Source organism: Pezoporus flaviventris, unplaced genomic scaffold (genome assembly GCF_033815535.1).
Source record: "Pezoporus flaviventris isolate CSIRO_AGI_PZ_B2104156 unplaced genomic scaffold, CSIRO_AGI_Pfla_v1 ptg000116l, whole genome shotgun sequence".
NCBI classification, from domain to species: domain Eukaryota; kingdom Metazoa; phylum Chordata; class Aves; order Psittaciformes; family Psittacidae; genus Pezoporus; species Pezoporus flaviventris.
Window position 1 is genome coordinate 2,643,302 of NW_026892664.1, and position 19,831 is coordinate 2,663,132.

The 19,831-nt window shown below is 44.9% G+C and overlaps 1 protein-coding gene and 1 pseudogene across 1 annotated transcript; one reads left to right on the plus strand and one right to left on the minus strand.

The window, feature by feature from the left end:
- Positions 1-7,537: 7,537 nt before the first annotated feature.
- Positions 7,538-19,160, minus strand: LOC133282287 (olfactory receptor 5AR1-like). The gene is made up of 3 exons (XM_061478326.1): positions 18,676-19,160; positions 15,687-15,698; positions 7,538-7,982 (listed from the first exon to the last, which is right to left on the minus strand). Exons 1-3 carry the CDS (start codon positions 19,158-19,160, stop codon positions 7,538-7,540), a joined length of 942 nt encoding a protein of 313 aa, XP_061334310.1.
- On the plus strand, positions 12,015-12,972 carry LOC133282206 (olfactory receptor 5AP2-like; annotated as a pseudogene).
- Positions 19,161-19,831: the final 671 nt, after the last annotated feature.

The following is a 19,831-nucleotide window of genomic DNA, read 5'->3' on the forward strand; positions in this document are numbered from 1 at the left end:
ATAATGTTAAGGGAAAGCAGTGGACTTGGCTCCAGCAGAGCTTTGCTGGGGTTGCAGTGAGCTGCCTATGACCAACCCAAATATGCACCTAAGGCTGTAAAATATATCATACATAAACCAAAATTTTAAGGCTTTAGCTTGGATATTCTCATCTCCGCCATTCAATTCCTCAGCACATTAATTATTTAATGGAATATCAATCTATGAACGGCTACATCACTGCAAATATACCCCTAACTCTGTTGTAGTTGGAGTGAGGAACATGGGATTTTGAACCAAACCCACCCTGTATTAGGTCACTTTTATTCACACCACAGACTATCATAGAATGCTTTGGGGCGAAGGGACCTTAAAACTCATCCAGTCCCAACTTCCTGCCAAGAACCACCACGCTGCATAAGGTGAAGGGAATGCAGTGGTCTTGGCTCTAGCAGAGCTTTGCTGTGATTGCAGTGAGCTTCCTATGACCAACCCAAATATCCACCTAAGGGTGTACAATACAAAATATACCATATATAAACCAAAATTTTAAGGCTTTACCTTGGATATTCTCATGCTAAAATATCGCTAAATCAGTTGTAGATGGGGTCAGGAAGGTTGGTGTTTTTGAAGCAAACCCCATACTAGGGGCACTTTTATTCGCACCGTGGGCTATCATAGAACGGTGTGGGTTGAAGGGAAATTAAAGCTCACCCAGCTCCAGCCCACTGCCATGGGAAGGGACCCCTTCCACTAGAGCAGCTTGCTCCAAGCCCCTGTGTCCAACCTGGCCTTGAACACTGCCAGGGATGGGGCAGCCACAGCTTCTCTGGGCACCCTGTGCCAACGCCTCAGCACCCTCACAGGGAAGAACTTCTTCCTTATCTCCAACCTGAATTTCCCTGTTTCAGTTTAAACCCATCACCCCTTGCCCTATCAATACAGTCCCTGGAAAAGAGTGAAATTCAACATGCCATCAATCATGGGAGAGGCAGCATGACCAGGGTCAAACTGGACACATCACCCATCAAACCCTTTTGTACCTGCTTGGTTAAAGAGGAAGGTAGTGGTGGATGCAGTGCCTGCAGCTCCTCCTGGAGACCATGCGATGGGTTGAAGGAGAAATGCCTGGGAGCAGGATGCTCCAGGCTGGCTGGTGGAGGGGTTTTATCTCACAGGAGGCATTACCTCAGAGGCTTGTGTTGTGCAAACTGTTCTCCCAAAGGACCCTCCTCCATCGGATAATTAGTTTGACTTGATCAGCAAAACAACCTCTCAATTCCTCTCTCCCCAAACTCCTTCTGGCTGCATCAACACCTCCAAGACCAGTTCTCCTGCAGAGACCTACCCAGGAAGACAGGCCCAGGACAGTTTGCTTTGTATTTGCCCATCTATCACACACCTCTTCCTTTCAGTGTTTCCTGAGGAAGCCCTTTACATCCACAGAGATCATCTAATATTGCATTGAAGGGAGCTGAAAACAAGCACAACAAAGCATCCTCTCTGTGTGGATGGTTTGTGCTGGTCATGGGGAGTCCTTTCCATCAGATGCATTTATTTCCATACACTTGACTAGTGATTGTACACCACTTTGGTCAAAAGCATTGGCTCAAAACGTGGCTGCTTTGAGGATATATCAGGGTGAAGTCAGATTTCCCAGTCTTCATCTGAAGAATCCTGAGTGCTGGTGTGTCCCGAATGCTTCTCCTAGATGAAGAGACATGATAAAACCCTTAGGAAAAATACTAAATGATAACCTTGTCCCAGACATCTAGAAAACACAAAGGATGGGGCAATCAGGGGAGAAAATTGAGCTATGAAAGTGTGGGGAAGGAAGAAGAAGTACACAGGTGGCTTTAGATGTTTTCAATGTCAACCCGTTTTTCTGCTAGAAGGCACCAGACTGACAGTCCAGGAGATGCATTGGAGGAGGGTAGAAAAGGATTTCTGTGTGGTTTTGAATGTCTTTCTTCCCCATTGGGTAGTGGGCTAAACCGAAGTCTTGTGAAGTGGGGAAATCAGTATAACAGAGGGAGAAATAACTCACAATCAACTTCTGGAAAGAAGAGCAATATGTAATTCAAAGATTATTAAAAAGAACTATATGAAGGCAAAAAGAGGCACTAAGCATACCTGGGTGTGCTTATGCAGGGTGAATAATCAGCTTGAAGTCCCAGATGCAGACAGCTGGGTACTGCACTTGCTCCATCCGCTTCGTCAGGGGACCCAAGCAAGCAACACCTTGGGTGTTCAGGGGAGAGGAAGACCCCTGATCCTCCCTCCTAGCAGCACTCAGGTTTTTTAGAACCCTACTTCAATTCACAGCAGAGCAGAGGCTCAGATATGACTTGTCCCCATTCAGCACAAGGGCTCTGATATCAAGAGACTGACAGAGCTTTATTTCTTAGAATCCCAGCCTGGATTCAATTACAGAAAGCTTACATGAAGAGGAAGTGGGGAGAAGTTACTGCTGGTTCCCATTTCACTGGGGATATCCCTGATGCAGTAAGGGGAGTCAGAATTCCAGACTGGTTTGAATTGAAGGGACCTTAAAGCTCATCCAGCTCCAACCCCTGCTATGGACAGGGACACCTTCCACTAGAGCAGCTTGCTCCAAGCCCCTGTGTCCAACCTGGCCTTGAACACTGCCAGGGATGGGGCAGCCACAGCTTCTCTGGGCACCCTGTGCCAGCGCCTCAGCACCCTACCAGGGAGAAACTTCTGCCTAAGAGCTCATCTCAATATCCCCTCTGTCATTTCACGTGACCAAACCTTATGGGCTGGAGTTGAAATACCTGGAAATATCAGTTAATATTTCCTTAAAACCAGAAATAACACCAGAAATCATTTGTTAATATAAAACATGAGCTCAGATACCAGCTGGTTTGATGCCAGCAGGGCAAAGCCACCACCTTCTCCCTTTTTGCTCTCTGAAGCCTGAAATAAAGTCTATTGTTATGTTTAATAGCATTTAAATAATAAAATATATTAATTTCAAGTAATATTTATGTAACATTCACATTGGACAACAACTTTCTTTCCAATACACAGTCACTGTCAGGTCTCAGGCTGCAGCCAGAGAAAGTCCTGTCGATCCCAGCACAGAATGCAGCCTTGGTTTAAGGAGTAGCATGTTTTCCAGGTGTCATGCTTCCAAGTATGCTTAGTCCCTGCTTTGTGAAGGTGCTATATCCACCCATCCTCATCAAGGTGCTATATCCAACCATCCTCTTCAAGGTACAATATCCAGCCATCCTTGAACGTGCAATATCCAGCTACCTTCTTCTCCTCACCAGGGCAGGGTAGCCCTCTCCTTTCAGCTGATTAGAAATCATGAATGGACAAAGAGGAGAGGACTCTACTTTCTGCTTTCGTCATGGCATTCTTCATATCCACATTTCTTAGGCTGTAGATGAGTGGGTTCAGCATGGGGACAGCCAGAGAGTACAGCATGGAGATCACCTCGTCATGCTTCGAGGAATGGCTGGAGACACGGAGCAGGTACTGGAAGAGGGAGCTGCCATTGTACAAAGCAATGGAGATGAAGTGAGAGGCACAGGTAAAGAAAGCTTTGTGTTGACCAACCACAGACTGCATTAGCATGACAGTGGAAAGGACCAAAAAGTAGGAGATGAGGATGAAGACCACGGTGCTCAGTACCTTGAACCCCACCACGGCAGCCAGCCATCACCTCGATGGCAGGGGTGTCAGAGCAGGAGAGGGCTAGCAGTGGTGGTCCATCACAGAAGAAGTGATGGAACATCTTGGAACAACAGAATGGGAGACGAGATATGGAAACTGTGTGTATGGTAGAGCTGATCACGCCAGCTAAGCAGGCACTAGCCAACATCCCAATGCAAAGCCTTTGGACATGACCATGGAGTAGGAGAAGGGGGTTACAAATGGCCATGTAGCGATCATAAGCCTTAGCAGCCAGCACGTAGCACTCGGTTGTGGCACAGGTTGCAAAGGAGAAGAGCTGGGTGGCACATCTAATGAAGGAAATCACCTTTTTCTCCACTAGAACATTGAGCAAGGCTTGGGGGATGATGTTAGAAGAGTAGCAGACATCCAGGAGAGACAAGTGGCTTAGGAAGAAGTACATGGGGGTGTGTAGGCAGGAATCCATTCTGATTAATGCAGTTACTCCCAGGTTTCCTATGAAGGTAACAACATAGATGGCAAGGAATAAGACAAAGCACATCACCCGCAGGTCTTCCCTGTTTGTGAAGCCCAGGAGAATAAACTCAGAGGGGGACATATAATTATCTTCAACCATAGTAAACCTATAAGCAGTTTGCCTGATTTATGTCTTTAAATTGAAATGCTGAATAGGCCCAAATCCCTCAATAATGTTAAGAATGTGAGGTTTTATCTATCAATCAGTTACACCACTTTAAGTCAATAGAAAGTGTGTAGTTTTTACATACACACACATGCTGCTACTTAGAAGGAAAAAATAAAAGCACAACTTTTTCATTTTGATGCAGCTGCCTTTACTTTTCAATCAGAAATGCTTCCATTACTGTGCTCCCAAAGATGAGAGGGGGCTGCAGGGCCTTCAAGGAAAGGACAGAAGTCACCTCCTTGCTCCCAAAAAGCCCTAGTAGGGAATGACCCTGGCTATTCCTGCCTAGCACTTAATGTTCTGTAACAAAAGGTGAGTTTCCTACCCCATGCAGGTTACCAGGATGGATCCACCAGTAACCCAGGAACTTGGTTACTGTATAGGCATCCTCACCCATTTAATTCAGCATCAGAGAGCACCTAAATAAGCCCAGCTGCTCCCCTGGGATTATTTAGGTGGTGATGGGTGTGATTTACATACATCAACAACAAGGAATTAAATCCTTCATCTCCATGGGATAAACCTGTTTTGAGATCTGATGTGTTTTCCTTTGCTTTCATTACAAAATCTGGGATGGCTTTGTCAGGAGTAAAGATGTGCAATGGGGACGCTTTCTGAGAGGGATCTGTGGATCTAGAGGAAACAACTGATGGAGAAGGGAATCATTTAAAACACCATGAATTTGCACTTCAAATTGTGTACGGATAGCACAGGCTATTTAATGAAAAAAAAACATTTAAAAGGCAGAATGAATTTGATATCCTCAACAACAGAAGGACATGGAGCAAGTGCAGAGGAGGAGAAGAGGACACAAGGATGATCAGGGGCTAGAGCACCTCCCATACAGAGCCAGGCTGAGAACATTGGGGCTGTTCAGCCTGGAGAAGAGAAGCTGCGTGGAGACCTCAGAGCAGCTTCCAGTGTCTGAATAGTGCTACAAGGATGCTGGAGAGGGACTCTTCATCAGAGACTGGAGTGACAGGAAAAGGGGTGATGGGTTCAAAATGAAACAGGGGGAGTTCAGGTTACAGATAACAAAGAAGCTCTTCCCTGTGAGGGTGCTGAGGCACTGGTACAGGGTGCCCAGAGAAGCTGTGGCTGCCCCATCCCTGGCAGTGTTCAAGGCCAGGCTGGACAAAGTCTTGGGTGACATGGTCTAATGTGTAGTGCCCCTGACCATGACAGGGGGTTGGAACCAAGCTCCTTTCCAACCCAAACCACTCTATGATTCTACAATAATCTACATTTCATACAACCTGAAGCCTCAGCCAAAAACTGCTTTAGGACAAGTGGGGTTTAAAACATCATTTCTAAATGTGAGGGGACTTCATTTCAAGCTGTTAACAGGGTCAGGAAATAAACTGTCTACATAGGATCAGCCAACTGTAGAGGCAACATGATGGCCTTAGTTTATTTATCTATTATTTCTCAGTTTCCTGGGCAAGAACAAGCCACTTGGCTAATCAAACTTTCCCAGCACGTAAGAAAAAGTTTTTATCTTAAATAAAAAGAAGTGGATATTCCCAGCAACGTCCAATAGATGGTGGTGTTGTATAAGAAATCCTGATCCATGATTTTCTAGCCACTTATTTCAACTCTTCTGCCTTTTGATACCTAAAGGGACTCCTGTGACCATTTTGCACCTCTTGGAGGTGACCACAGAGAGCAATGGTACCAAGAAGGAACAAAAATCACACAGGAAAAGGAGTGGATTTTGTTCAGAAGTAGATGAAATGCAGCTTTGAAGGGGAAATGGGCATCTAAAGAGCAGGCATATGTGGGTACTGTCATGTCCTGCTGGCAACAGTAAGAGTCAGCTTCAGGCTGGTAACTTTAGTAAACAGTTAGAACAAAGAATAAGAGTAAAGAATAAGAATATATAGATAATATATATATAATTATAAATTAAATATATATAACAAATACAATGTAAATTATAAAGTATAAAAAAAGAATAAAGATTTATTTCTTAGTGCTGGCCAGGGTCACATCCTTGTTTGGGTTATTTTCCCCTGGATTAAAGAGTGTTTTTCCCACTGGAGATGCCACAGCTCAAGTGACCACAGGTGGAAAATCCCCATCCAGGACTCAGCCAAGCCTTCTCCTTCCTATCAGCCCATCAGCTCCAAATCCATTCCCAGAGGAGCTTGTTAACACAGATGGATCAGGGACATCTCACACCTTGGAGTGATGAGCTGCTAAAGAAATAGGGAAGTTTTGGGTGTGTGGGGAAACCCTATGGTGACTGTTTTCCCTGGTGGCATTGCGATTTTATAGCAACCAAGATATGGGGGAGCTGCAATTTGTGCCAGGAATGACTTCTTGCATAGGAAATAAGGACTTTTGGTTGGTTTTCTTCATTACCTTCAATTTCCCTGTTGTTTCAGGGTGTTGGTGTGTTTCCATGTTTGCTTTGGGTTACTTTAATCCCCATTGCCTCAAACCAAAGTGCAACTCTCCTGCAGCAAACTCTACTGATAACATTCTTGCCTTTGTTTTTAACAAACCACTCTGGGGATAAATTAGAAAACTCCTTAGAGCTTCTCTTAAAGGCTTTGAGAAAGGCAGAACTTGATGAGGAAAATGAAAGGGTGAAGTTCTACAGCTGCCTGAAAAGAGGTGGCAAGCCCAATTTGACTGTGATTTAACTCAGCAGCCTGGTTCCAAACACAGACCTGATGAAGAATTTGCATTTCATTCACTTGGCTCATGCACAATATCCTATTGCTCCATAACTGCATTAAAACATCAGTTCATCCATTTAGATCTTGGGTTTCCATCCTTCCTGGGAAAAGCTTTGCATAGGAGCTGCCTCCTCTACCCAGCCCATAAATCACTGAGACCCCGACTAAACTGAGGCAAGGAAAACTAGTATCGTTGTGTGTTGGTGTTCACATTTAACACAAGAATATATTGAGTTATATATAAATATATAGGTTAGGATGCATTTAATATTGTGTTGTGATATATATACACACATACGTAAGTGTTTATGTGTATAATTTGCCAGTCATAGGAACAGAGACCTCCTAGATGTCCTTTCTGAACAGTAACTATGTCCTGCTGGTCATTGTCACATCAGTGACTGGTCATGGTCACATCAGGTTGCTCCTGGCCTCATTCAGGCAGCTTTTGAACATGGCCATGGGTGGAGGCTCCACAGCCTCTGGAACAAATCCTCATGTTACCCAAATCCCTGGATCAGGGTTTTCAAAGCCTCACTGTGATTCTTTCTGCTGTTCTCCTCAGAGCATCCTTCATCTCTTTGTTCCTCAAGCTGTAGATGAGGGGGTTGAGCATGGGGATCACCACCGTGTAGAAAACAGAGACCACTTTGTCATTGTTCAGGGAGTAACTAGAGCTAGGGCGTAAATACATGAAGATGGTTGTTCCATACAACATGGTCACCACAATCAGGTGGGACATACAGGTGGAAAAGGCTTTTTGCCTGCCCTCAGCATTACGGACCCTCAGGATGGCAAAGAAGATGAAGATGTAGGAGACCAGAATGGCAGAGATGGTGCTGAGCTCAATGACACCAGCCAAAGAGAAGAGGATCATCTCATTGATGTACGTGCTGGCACAGGACAGAGCCAGGAGAGGAGGAACATCACAGAAGAAGTGGTTGATGACATTGGAGCTGCAGAAGGGCAGCCTGATGATGAGGGTCATCTGAATGATGGAGTTCAGGACACCCCCAATATAGCACCCAACCACCAGCCCCACACATAACCTCCGAGTCATGAGCTAGCTACAGTGGAATGGACTGCTCTGTGGCCATCTGCTCCAAGCTTGCCCTCTTACACAGCCCAAGGAAAGAGGAGGCCCCTTCTGAAGTGAGAGCATCCCAGCTTCCCCAAACAGCTCTGAGCAGATTCATTTGTATCACTCAATCCCATTTTGGTACCTACAGTTTGATGAGACCAATGGCTACAGCAGCAGAGAGGATTCGATGTGACACAAACCAAGCCACTATTTCAGGGCCAGTGGCTAGGTTCATCTGTCCTTGTGAGGACAGGGGCCTGTAGGGACAGGCCAAGGAGAATGGCTTTAACCTGCCCCAGGGGAGACTGAGATGAGCTCTTAGGCAGAAGTTCTTCCCTGTGAGGGTGCTGAGGTGCTGGCACAGGGTGCCCAGAGAAGCTGTGGCTGCCCCATCCCTGGCAGTGTTCAAGGGCAGGTTGGACACAGGGGCTTGGAGCAAGCTGCTCTAGTGGAAGGTGTCCCTGCCCGTGTCAGGGGTTGGAGCTGGATGAGCTTTAAACTCCCTTCCAACCCAAACCAGGCTGGGATTCTATGAGTACATCCCAGCAAGAATATTTCATCTCTTTAAAACCAACACAGAGGAGCAAATCTTTACCTGGCACAATTCTGAGCAGCCTCCCCAGTTGCTGCAGTGATTTCTACCAGAGCATGGCTAACCTGGACCTTTCATGGTATGGTCTCACGTACCTGTGGAAGGGGGTCACCTCTTACAGCTGTAAATTCTCTTCCACATTAGATGACACTGGATATCTGCACAGCAAATCAAGGGGATTATCTCTTGAAGGCATCTTCCTAGATTCCAAACAAGAATGTCTCTCCTGAATCTCCAAGAGCTTCCAGCCTATTTTCATCAGATGAAGTTCTTCACTTGCACCAATGTGTTGCCTTTGTATCTCTCCCTGCAGGTCTTTAAAGGCAACAGACACAAACACTTAAGGAATAAGTGTTTGTCACAGTTTTGGCTACAGTTCAGGGCTCTAAGACACGTGAACCTTGGTTGTATATTGCTGGCCCCTGAATGAGAACCCATGAGTCACAACAGCCTAAACTACTAATAAAGGTTTAGCTTTAGATTGGATCTAAGGAGGAAATTCTTTCCTGTTAGTGTGGTAAGGCACTGGAATAGGGTGCCCAGGGAGGTTGTGATTGCTCCATCCCTGGCAGTGTTCAAGACCAGGTTGGATGAGGCCTTGGATGACATGGTTTAATGTGAGGTGTCCCTGCCCATGGCAGGGGGGTTGGAACTTGATGGTCATACGGTGGTTTCCAACCCTAATTATTCTATGATTCTGTGATTCTATGCACACAGGCTGATGAAATATCTCTTCTAATTATTGTCACAAAGATGTCTAACCTGTTACAACATTCAGCATAAGAACAGTGACCTCCTAGATGTCCTTTCTGAACAATAACTATGTCCTGTGGTTTTCATGGTAACATCAGGTTGCTCCTGGCCTCATTCACCTTTGAATATCAGGGGGAATCCCATCCCAGGCTTCAGCTTCACAAGAGATTTCACTTCAAAGAAGGAAATTGTAAGCAATGGAATTCATAACTGAGAATGATGAACTGTGCTGAGACCATCCAGTGGTAAGGAGAATTTGGGCACATCAAGGGCTCATCCCATTCATATTAAGGGGTGTTACATTCATCTGAAGTCCTATTTACTTAAATGGTGAGGTAAATGGAAATAAGCTGGAAATGAGCAACCACATGCCATGTCCATGACCAGATCATCCTAAAGCACACCAGGGAAAACTAAATTGTCTATGTCACTTACAAAGTAAGCCTGTTGATGGTGACTTAGGTCGGGGGAAAAGTTTCTTCTACTTGTGGTCAACAAAGGAGCCACAATCAATGCAATTAAATGCTGAAAAGTTAGGAAGGACAGAGGCCTTTGAAATCAGACCAGAAAATAACACTTGAATGTAATGTTCGATTTCTCACTCTAATTTCCCTCACTGAATAGACTATCTCCTAAGTTGCCCATGTAGGGATAGGATCTGGGTGGAGAGGGACTGGCAGAACAGTGAGCACTGGCTGGGCTGTTGGGTGCAGAGGGTGACAGATTCTAGTCTGCAGGAGCCTGGAGACTGCCACAGGGGTTTGTCTTCTAAATCTGTCTAAACAGAACCAAAAGAGAACACCATGGGGTGCAGGACCCATCCCACAGTATCTGAGCAAGAGCAGGAGGGCAGGAACAGAGACTTGGTCACCATCAAAGGATCCCATAGATGTGCACAACTCCTGCTAAAACGAAAACAAAAACTCAAAAATAGCCCAACTTCCCTGGGCTGAGCTTAAATAGAGATGAGGAGTAAATGGGTGGAGGGTAGGGATGAAGTCCCAGCTGAGGCTGCTCAGGGGAATAAAGGCCTATTAGTTCACCCTGGGACAATTCATCACTGCTTCAAATGCCCGTTTCTCATCCTTCAATACAGTGGAAGCCCTAAAGCACAAGCTCAGGTGTTGGACATCCAGGCACTATATGTGGATAATCTCACTGGGGCTCAAGTGTTCACAGAGGGATATCAGCAGCAGCTCCAGAGAAGGAGTCACTTGTGGTTCCTGTCGCATTTAGGGACCCTCTACAAGATCTGAAATGTCTCTAAACCCATCCTCATTCTTTTGGCAAAGAGAGATAGAATGCTTGGCATAATACACAAGTATGTCAGAAGCATCCCTTCATGACTCTCAGATGCCCAAGCACCACAATGCCTTTCAGAGGTGATTTCACACCCTTTGCTTTTCCTTCTCTTTGTTTTCCTCTGGGAAAGCATGAGCAGCCCTGGAGGCTTCCTCCCAGGAGAGTACATGCAACTGTATTTACAGCCCCAGCACCACAGGCTGGGGTCTTGGAGTCTGGCAGGAGCTCCCTTCTCTTCACATCAGGTGCTTAACAGAGCTGATGCCGGTACGTAGATGTTCTCTGCTGCATTGGGGATAAATCCTTGGCTCCCATCACTCGGTGGCAGAGGGAAGGCACAGGAGGTAACACCAACACAAAGCAGAGCCTCACCTGCAGTGAGGTAGTGGGTTTGCTTCTTCATGTTCTCTCGTCCTCTTTGGTAAAGCTGTGTCAGAAAACAGCCTTACCAATGTGGGTTTTCTTTATAAGAAGAGGGAGCAATGTCTGATGCAGGTTGTGTTTCTTTTACATCAGCAGCTAAAGCAAGATGAACTGATTTATTCAAAAGAATCTTATTCTGTTATAAAGAAATGCAGCATTTCAGATTGTCAACAGAATATGGTCACTAACAAATCAGCCTTTGGATTCAGCCTCTTATAACATCAACTCTTTTTTAGGTCAAGCAACATAATGCCCATAGGTGTGAAGGTGCTTCAGCATGCTGGAACTCAGAAAGGTATAAATCATGACTTTAGCAATGTGAATGTTATCCTTTTTGAATTATGTATAACACTTTGATAAATGCAATCTTAAGACTGGCATTAGAACTAAAAACCAAAGGAAAATTCTGGAGGTCATTAATGTGTAAGCTACGATTTCAATGGGAATGTGACTTTCTCTTGCTCAAGGTTTATGTGTGCTCCTATGAGGTTCCTCTAAGCTGTCTTCTGACACAAACTGCCTCCAATCTGAAAGTGAGTAAAGATCTGATTCTTCACTCAAACCTGAAAAATCAGGTGCTTGAATAAATCCATAGTTTATGTTTCTCAGCATAGAAGAACAAAAATGGCAGTTTTTGCTTCATCGCACTCTCTGTTCTTTTCCAAATACCTCAAATGAAAACCAAAATCATATAATTTGGGTTTAAAAAATACAATACAAAATATTAATTCCACCAAAACATGGCAGTTAAACTGGTGATCGATTGTAGTTAAATGTGGTCCAAAAGTGAATTTCTGTTTGCAATGATTTTGATGTTTTCCTTCCTTTTGCCTTGGTAGGTAACACCTGGTCATGAGAGGAAATCACACGCAGACTAAACTCATCCTGTTGGGAATTACAGACAGCCCATATGCACAGACCCCTCTTTTAGTCTTGTTTCTATTGATTTACATTGTCACTTTGGTGGGGAACTTTGGCATTATCATCTTGGTGTGGGTCTCCCAGCCTCCACACCCCCATGTACTTCTTCCTCACCCATTTTGCCTTCACTGACATCTGCTATTCCACAGTCTTCTGCCCCAGGATGCTGGCAGACCTGTTATCAGAGGACAAAACCATTTCTTTCACTGGCTGCATGACGCAGTTCCTCACCTTTGCTTTCTTTGCTACTATTGAGTGTCACCTCCTGGCCATGATGGCCTATGATTGCCATGTTGCTATCTGCCAGCCCCTGCTTTATGTGACCATCATCTCCAGCCATGTCTGCTGGCAGCTGGTAGCATCATCCTACCTATTCGCCTTCCTCAGTGCCATTGTCTACACATGGTGCCTGTTTGGAGGTTCCTTCTGTGGTCCCAACCGCATTGACCACTTCTTCTGTGACAAAGTTCCTGTGCTGAAGCTCCTGTGCTCCGACACCCACAGCAGCGAGATGCTCATCTTTGCCTTCGTCACCATCAACTTAGTGGGCACAAGCGTGGTCATTTTACTCTCCTACATGTCTATCATCCGCACCGTGCTGAGGATGTGCTCAGCACAGAGCAGGGCCAGAGCCTTCCACACCTGCGCCTCCCATTTGATGGCTGTTTCTATATTCTTTGGGACAGGATTCTTCATGTACCTACAACCTTCTTCTAGCCATAGGAGCCTGGATAAGGTGGCCTCCGTCTTCTACACCGTGGTCACCCCAATGCTCAACCCATTCACCTACAGCCTGAGGAACAAGGAGGTGAAGGGGGCTCTGCTGAAGTGTGGGAGGAGGATGTTCAACCACTGGCAACAAGCAAGACTTGTATCATGCAGGACATGAATACTCTACATCAAGTGAGAACGCCTAAACTAATGGGATTTTCCACTAATCCTCATGACTCTGTGTAGCTCTTTCACAGTTCCTGCACAATAGTCAGAGTATTTAATGAGAAATAGAACCCCCATCGCATCTTCCTTGGAAGGAAACCAAGAGGAGCAGGAACCTCAAACTTCATTTCACTTCTCAGCCACCAGCGTGTAGGAAGAGATTACCTTGAATTATCCCAGGCTTCTTTTTCCTCGCAGGAAACACCCATCAGGTTTATTCAATTCTCACTTTTGTCACTGATAAATATCCACTTTTTTTTTGCAAGATTCTTGACCTTGTCCCTCAGCTCCAATATGTGTAATATGTGTTTATGTGTGTAAATATATATATGTGTGACAGAGGAATACAAATAAAACGTATAAAACTGGTATTACAAATAAAGTGACACAGATAGACTTAGAGAATCACAGAATTGTTTAGGTTGGAAAAGACCTTTAAGATCATCCAGTCCAACCATTCCCCAGCACTGCCAAGGCCACCACTAACCCATGGCACTAAGGGCCTTGTCTACACGGTTTAGGACACTTGTAGGAATGGTGAGCCCAGCTCTGCCCCGGGCAGCCTATTCCAATGCCTGAGCACCCTTTTAGATATTTCCTGAAGTCAGCTGACTGGGAGGGTACTGTCCAAATGGATGGTGGTAGCAGTGATCCTTCAGCAAGAAGGATTTGTTGGAAGCCTGCTGCAGTGTTTGGCTATGGGGATATGTTGGCTTTTGATCAGCCCTGGGGAAAACATACCTAGCATCTACACTGGATATAACTGTATAGGGGATTTTCCCACTGATTTTCCCACTGGATTCCAGTATTTAAGCTCATTTTATAAATTCATACTGTCGTTGTTCCTATTTTTCCCCAAGAAAGTGATTTCTTACTTTCTAATCTTTTTACTACTACCTTCGGTTTCCTTTGCACAAGCATACGGGCCCTTTGAAGAGGCAGCGAGATCAAAGGAAGCTGACAGAGCCAGTTGTATTTAGAATTCCCATGACATTTCCCATGACAATTCCACTTGGACTCAATGTGTGGATCTGCATGACTGTACTGCACAGAATCATCTCTATCTTGAGAAAAAACTGATTTTCTCACCTCCTGGCTTGCTTTATAAATCAGAGCTTCAGAGAAGTAAATCCTCCAAGTCTCCTTTTTTTCTCTGCTCTGTTCTACAGGGTGTTGGGTGTCAATGTTTGGCTGCATCTACCAGAGACTCCTGTTTTTACCGGTTATTACTTTCTATCTTAGGTGGTTGGGATACGATGCCAGCAGCCTCACTGCGCACATCACCTATGGCAATCTTGTTTTCTCTCCCCTTCAGCTTTAGCTGAAAAATTTCTTTAGTGATTTTGTAAGTTAAAAATCTGGAGCTGTTAATTCCTCAACCTATGAGATGAGTTGTCTTCTGGGAGACAGAATAGAACAAGATCGGAAACTGTCCTGAAGTTACTGAGAAAGAGCATTTCTTAGAGATGGCACCTCAGCATCTTCAAAGCAAAGAAACATTGAAGCTGGAAAGATTAAAGAGTCTTTACTAAGACTTGAAACCCATTTCCAAATAAAAGTGCTGCCTATCTACTAAAGACCATAATTCTAATATCATATTTTGAAATGGAGGAGATACTAATGACCAGAGAATAACACTGAATGGAATGCTCAGTTGATTACTCTATTTTCCTCACTGAGAAGACTATCTCCTAATTCATCCAAGCAGGGACATGGTCTGAATGGAGAGCGTGTGCCAGAGCAGTGAGCCCTGGCTGGGCTATTGGGTGCAGCCAGAGAAAAGTTCTAATTTCATAGAAGAGTCAGGGTTGGAAAGAACCTTAAGATCATCCAGTTCCAACCCCCTTACCATGGGCAGGGACACCTCACACTAAACCATGCCACTCAAGGATGGTTTGCAGAAACCTGGCCAGTACCACAGGGGTTTCTCTCTTTAATCTCTTGAAACAGAGCCAAAGGGGAACACCATGGGGTGCAGGGACCACCCCACAGTACCTGAGCAAGAGAAGCAGGGCAGGAACAGAGACCTGGGCCAAGTTCAGCCAAGACTCCAAATCATCAGGCAAGTTGGTGATGACAAGAGAGGTACGAGAGCAGGCCAAGTCAGATCAAATCAGGCCCTGAACTACGGTCAGGTCCAGCAATTGCTAGGAAAGTCTATGAGCAAACCTAGGTCTTCATCAAAGGATTCCACAGGTGTGCACACCTCCTGCCAAACTGGGAACTGGAACTCCTCTTATGAGGTTCAACCTCCCTGGGCTGAGATTAAATAGAGAAGGGGGACAAATGGGCAGAGGGTGGGGATGGAGCCGCAGCTGAGGCTGCTCAGGGGGATAAAGGCCTGTTACTTCACCCTGGGATAATTGATCATTGCCTCAAAATGCCCATTTCTCATCCTTGAATACAGTGGAAGCCCAGAGTCACCAGCTCAGCAGGTCTTCATCAAAGGATTCCACATAAAGGATGTGCTCAGCACAGAGCAGGGCCAGAGCCTTCCACACCTGTGCATCCCATTTGATGGTTGTTGACTTATTCTATGGTACAACGTTTTTCATGTACCTACAACCGCTATCTAGCCACAGGAGACTGGATAAGGTGGCCTCCGTCTTCTACACCATGATCACCCCCATGCTCAACCCATTCATCTACAGCCTGAGGAACAAGGACGTGAAGGCGGCTCTGGTCAAGTGCACAAGGAGGTTTTTCAACCACTGGCTACACAAAAGAGCTCTGTCATCCAGGACATGAACAGTTCATCTTAACTGAGGAAGACTGCGATGCACTAAAACAATGAGATTTTCCCTATTCCACATGACTTTATTTATGTTCTTCCACAGATCCTGCACAGAAGTCAATGACAGTATGTAATGAGAAAGAGACCCAGCCATCACATGCTCCTTGGAAGGAAATCAAGAGGAGAAGGAACCTCAAACTTCAATTCAGTTTGTAGGCACCACTCTGTAGGGAGAAATTACCCTCAATTATCCCAGGCTCCTTTTCCTCACAGGAAACACCAATCAGCTTTATTCATTTATAACTTTTGTCACTCGTAATTATCTATTTTTCTTACAAGATTGTTGACCTTGTTCTCTGCTCCAATAAAATTCCTCACTCTTACCTGTGAGCTCTTTATTAAAGCTGCTGGGGTGGGAGGGAAGAGCAAGTGTAGTTTTACATTTCCTTGCTGAAATAGAGTCACAGAAAAGGTTTCAAAAGATTCATTGCATTTGTTTGTGCCTTTCAAAGAGAAGAAGTTGGTGGGAATCAAGCTCTCAAGTTGCACTTTTGAATATCAGGGCGAATCCCTCCCCAGGCTGCAGCTTTACAATAGATTATACATAAAGGAAAAAATTGTAGACAATATCATTCATAACACAGGATGATGAACTGTGCTGAGACCACCCAGTGTAAAGGAAAATTTGGGCACATCAGGTCTCCTCCCATTCATTTTAAGGGGTATTTTATACTCATTTGACATGACCTTTTACCTAAATGGTGAGAGAAATGGAATTCCAGCTCGAGATCAGCACCCACATCCCATGTCCATGCCCAGCTCATGCTCAAGCACACTGGGAAACACCAAACAGTGGATTTCATATAAGAATTAAGCCTGTGGGAAGTTTCTGTTGAAGAAAGACAATCCTGAATACAGAATCAATGGTAATTGAGAGCTATCTGGGTCTCAAAGAAGCCAAAACACACTGATGGGGGAAAAATTCTTTAGCTGATGTGAGTAGGAATTAACTTCTATTTGGAAAGTATGTTTATAATGAACACACTGTTTATGTGCACTGAAAAACAACAGTATTAAGAGAACACATTGTCTTACGTGTGGGGGAACGTGTTGGCAGGACAGAGACTTTTGATCGGACAGCTTCCTTCAAAACCTTCACCACACCTTGTTTTCTACCATTTTGTTGGCTATTTTGGCTTAGACTATACATATAGAATCATAGAGCCACAGAAAGCCCAAGCTGGACCTCAAAATATTATCTGATCTGAGCTTTTGTGGAAACAGGAGTCTAGATGAGCAGTGTCATGTGGAGGGCTCATCACTGTCTGATGAATTAGCCCACTCTGGTGTCCTTATTTCCTCTTGGGTTTAAGAAAGTTTCCAAAGCAGAGACAACTAAAATAGTCAAAGGTTTACCTACACTTGGTGCTACCTTTCCAAGGGAAGTCTTGAATGCCATAGTCCTGTGTATGGTGGATCCGACTCAGTGAACTGGCAATAGGAACCTCAGTCTAACGTGCAGGGGAAGCACAATTGTGAATTCCAGCAATATAAGAAACAGGCTTGAGGTTTTGGAACTACATTTTATACTGAGAGCTTCATTGCATGATTCTGCTTCAATCTTTTCAGAGAAGGGATCTACAAAACGCAGAAAGCCTTGGCTGTAGACACAAACTTCTCACATCAAATACATGACAGAGGTCCTCTCATTAAGTACTTCTGATACCTCAAAAAGAAATCACCTTTTGGCAGGAAGAGCTGGACATGGGCCTCTTTACCCTGTTCTGCAGGTGCTGTTAGACCAGCCTGAATATTTTGGAGGAGAATATTGGATTCTCTGGAGACGATTCAAAACCTGGGCTACATTGAAATGAGCATAAAAGACGATATTATTCAACAGCCTTATCTACCTAACAATTAGTTAACAAATCTCATCTTTAGATACCATATCTAGCTTTATCCATAGATAATAGAGAAGATAGAGATCTCAGAGCAGTGCCTAATTAGGTGAGGTTAATGCCAGTTTTTCTCTTAAAATAAATGTACTTCATTCATTATTTTGAGTTCATTTCCTGCACTTGTACAGAAAAAAATTCGTTGCCCTTTAATGATAGGGGAGAAAGACCCTGAAAATGAGAAGAGGTCGTAAGGCAGGTTTTAAGCCATCAACTGGGAGATGCTGATGGCCATGGAAGAGCATTTTCACAGGGCTATCAAGGAGCCCAGAACTAATGTTCAGTGCCCATCTGATAAGACAAAAAAAGAGGGGGGGGGAAATAAAGGCAATAAAATAGAGCAGATAAATCAGATTGTGGTGTTGTGCACAAGCCAGTCATAGGAAGAAAGACAGACTTGGAAATGGTTCCAAACCAGATCTTTAAGGTGAAGGAATAGGGTGGCAAAACAAAAGTCCTTGGTGTCAACTGAAGCTCTGGAGACCTTTGTCACAAAACCAGCAGCTAAACATCGTGCCAAAGCTACTTCCACCTGACAAAGTCCCTCAGGGCGTTCTTCACCTCCCTGTTCCTGAGGCTGTAGATCAGGGGGTTCAGCATGGGCACCACCAGCGAGTAGAACACAGCAAAGACCTTATCCGTGCTCAGGCTGCTGCCAGACCCTAGTCGGAAGTTCAGGGCGAGGATGGACCCGTGGAAGATGGTGACTCCAGCCAGGTGTGAGGTGCACGTGGAGAAGGCTTTGTACCGGCCCCGAGCAGAGCTGATCCTTGAGACAGCAGCGAGGATGAAGGCATAGGAGACCAGGATGGCCAAGATGGTCACCATCTCCACCAGCCCACCAAGGACAAATATCAGACACCTATTGACACGTGTGTCGGAGCAGGAGAGAGCTAGAACAGGCATGAGGTCACAGTAGAAGTGTTTGACCTTGGCTGGCTGGCATAAAGGCAGGCTGAAGGCGAACTCTGTGTGCACCCAGGAATGCAGCAGGCCAAGCACATAGGAACTGGCCACCAGCAGCATGCAGAGCTGGTGGGACATGATGGACAAGTACAGCAAGGGCTTGCAGATGGCCATGTAGCGGTCGTACGCCATCGCAGCCAGGAGGAAGCACTCGGTGGTGCCAAAGGCTATGAAGAAGTAAAGCTGGGTTGCGCAGCCGATGACAGAGATTGTTTGCTTCTCCATCAGAAAGTTCATTAACGTCCTCGGTGCCACCACTGATGAGTAGCAAGCATCGAGGAGAGATAAGTTGCTAAGGAAAAAGTACATGGGGGACTGCAGCTGAGCGCTGCTCCTGATGAGCACAACCATGCCCAGGTTCCCCACCAGCGTGATGAAGTAAATGAGGAGGAAGAGGATGAACAAAGGTGCTTGTAGTTGGGGGTTGTCCGTCAGTCCCACAAGAGTCAGCTCCGTCACTTGCTTGCTTTGATTTTTCTCAGCCATCTTCGTCTAAAGCACTGCAAGATGTATTCACAGTGCCATAATAAACAGTTAATGAAGACACTCAGCACCTAAAAAGCCCATCGATCCCCAAGGTCTGGATGGCAGATCTGCTTCATTTGCATCAACATCCATCAAAAAACAGTTAGCAAAGCAATGAATGTTTTATTCTGGTAGCAGTCACTCTACCAAGTGTTCCCTATTCCATTCATTCTAATATACATCTCCCTGATGTATACTCATGGTATATATCACATTCCAGGGTAACCCTCCCAAGTTCTGACAAAGAAAGTGTAAAAGAAGGGGTTCAGTGCTTCCTGTAATGAATTAGTGACATCAATAATGAAAATTTCACACTAGACCATGTCTTTTTAGAGGTGACACGGTCTAGTGTGAGATGTCCCTGCCCAAGCCTGAGAGGTTGGAACTAGCTGAACTTCAGGTGCTTTCCAACCCAAACCAGTCTGTGATTCTGTAATTCTAGGACTTAGAATCATAGAATCAACTGAGTTGGAAAAGACCTTTCAGATCATCAAATCCAACCTTTGAAGAAGAATAGAACGTTTGGCATCTTAGGAAGCCTTCCCCATAGAGGTTTTCCTTAAAGGTGATTTTGCTTGCACACTGCAGAGATAAAACAGGAAAACCCCATTTATTCTTCAGTAACTTTTCAT

Bases quoted from the DNA above. Each gene is read 5' to 3' on its own strand.
- LOC133282287 (XM_061478326.1), bottom strand. From the start codon at position 19,160: ATGGCTGAGAAAAATCAAAGCAAGCAAGTGACGGAGCTGACTCTTGTG.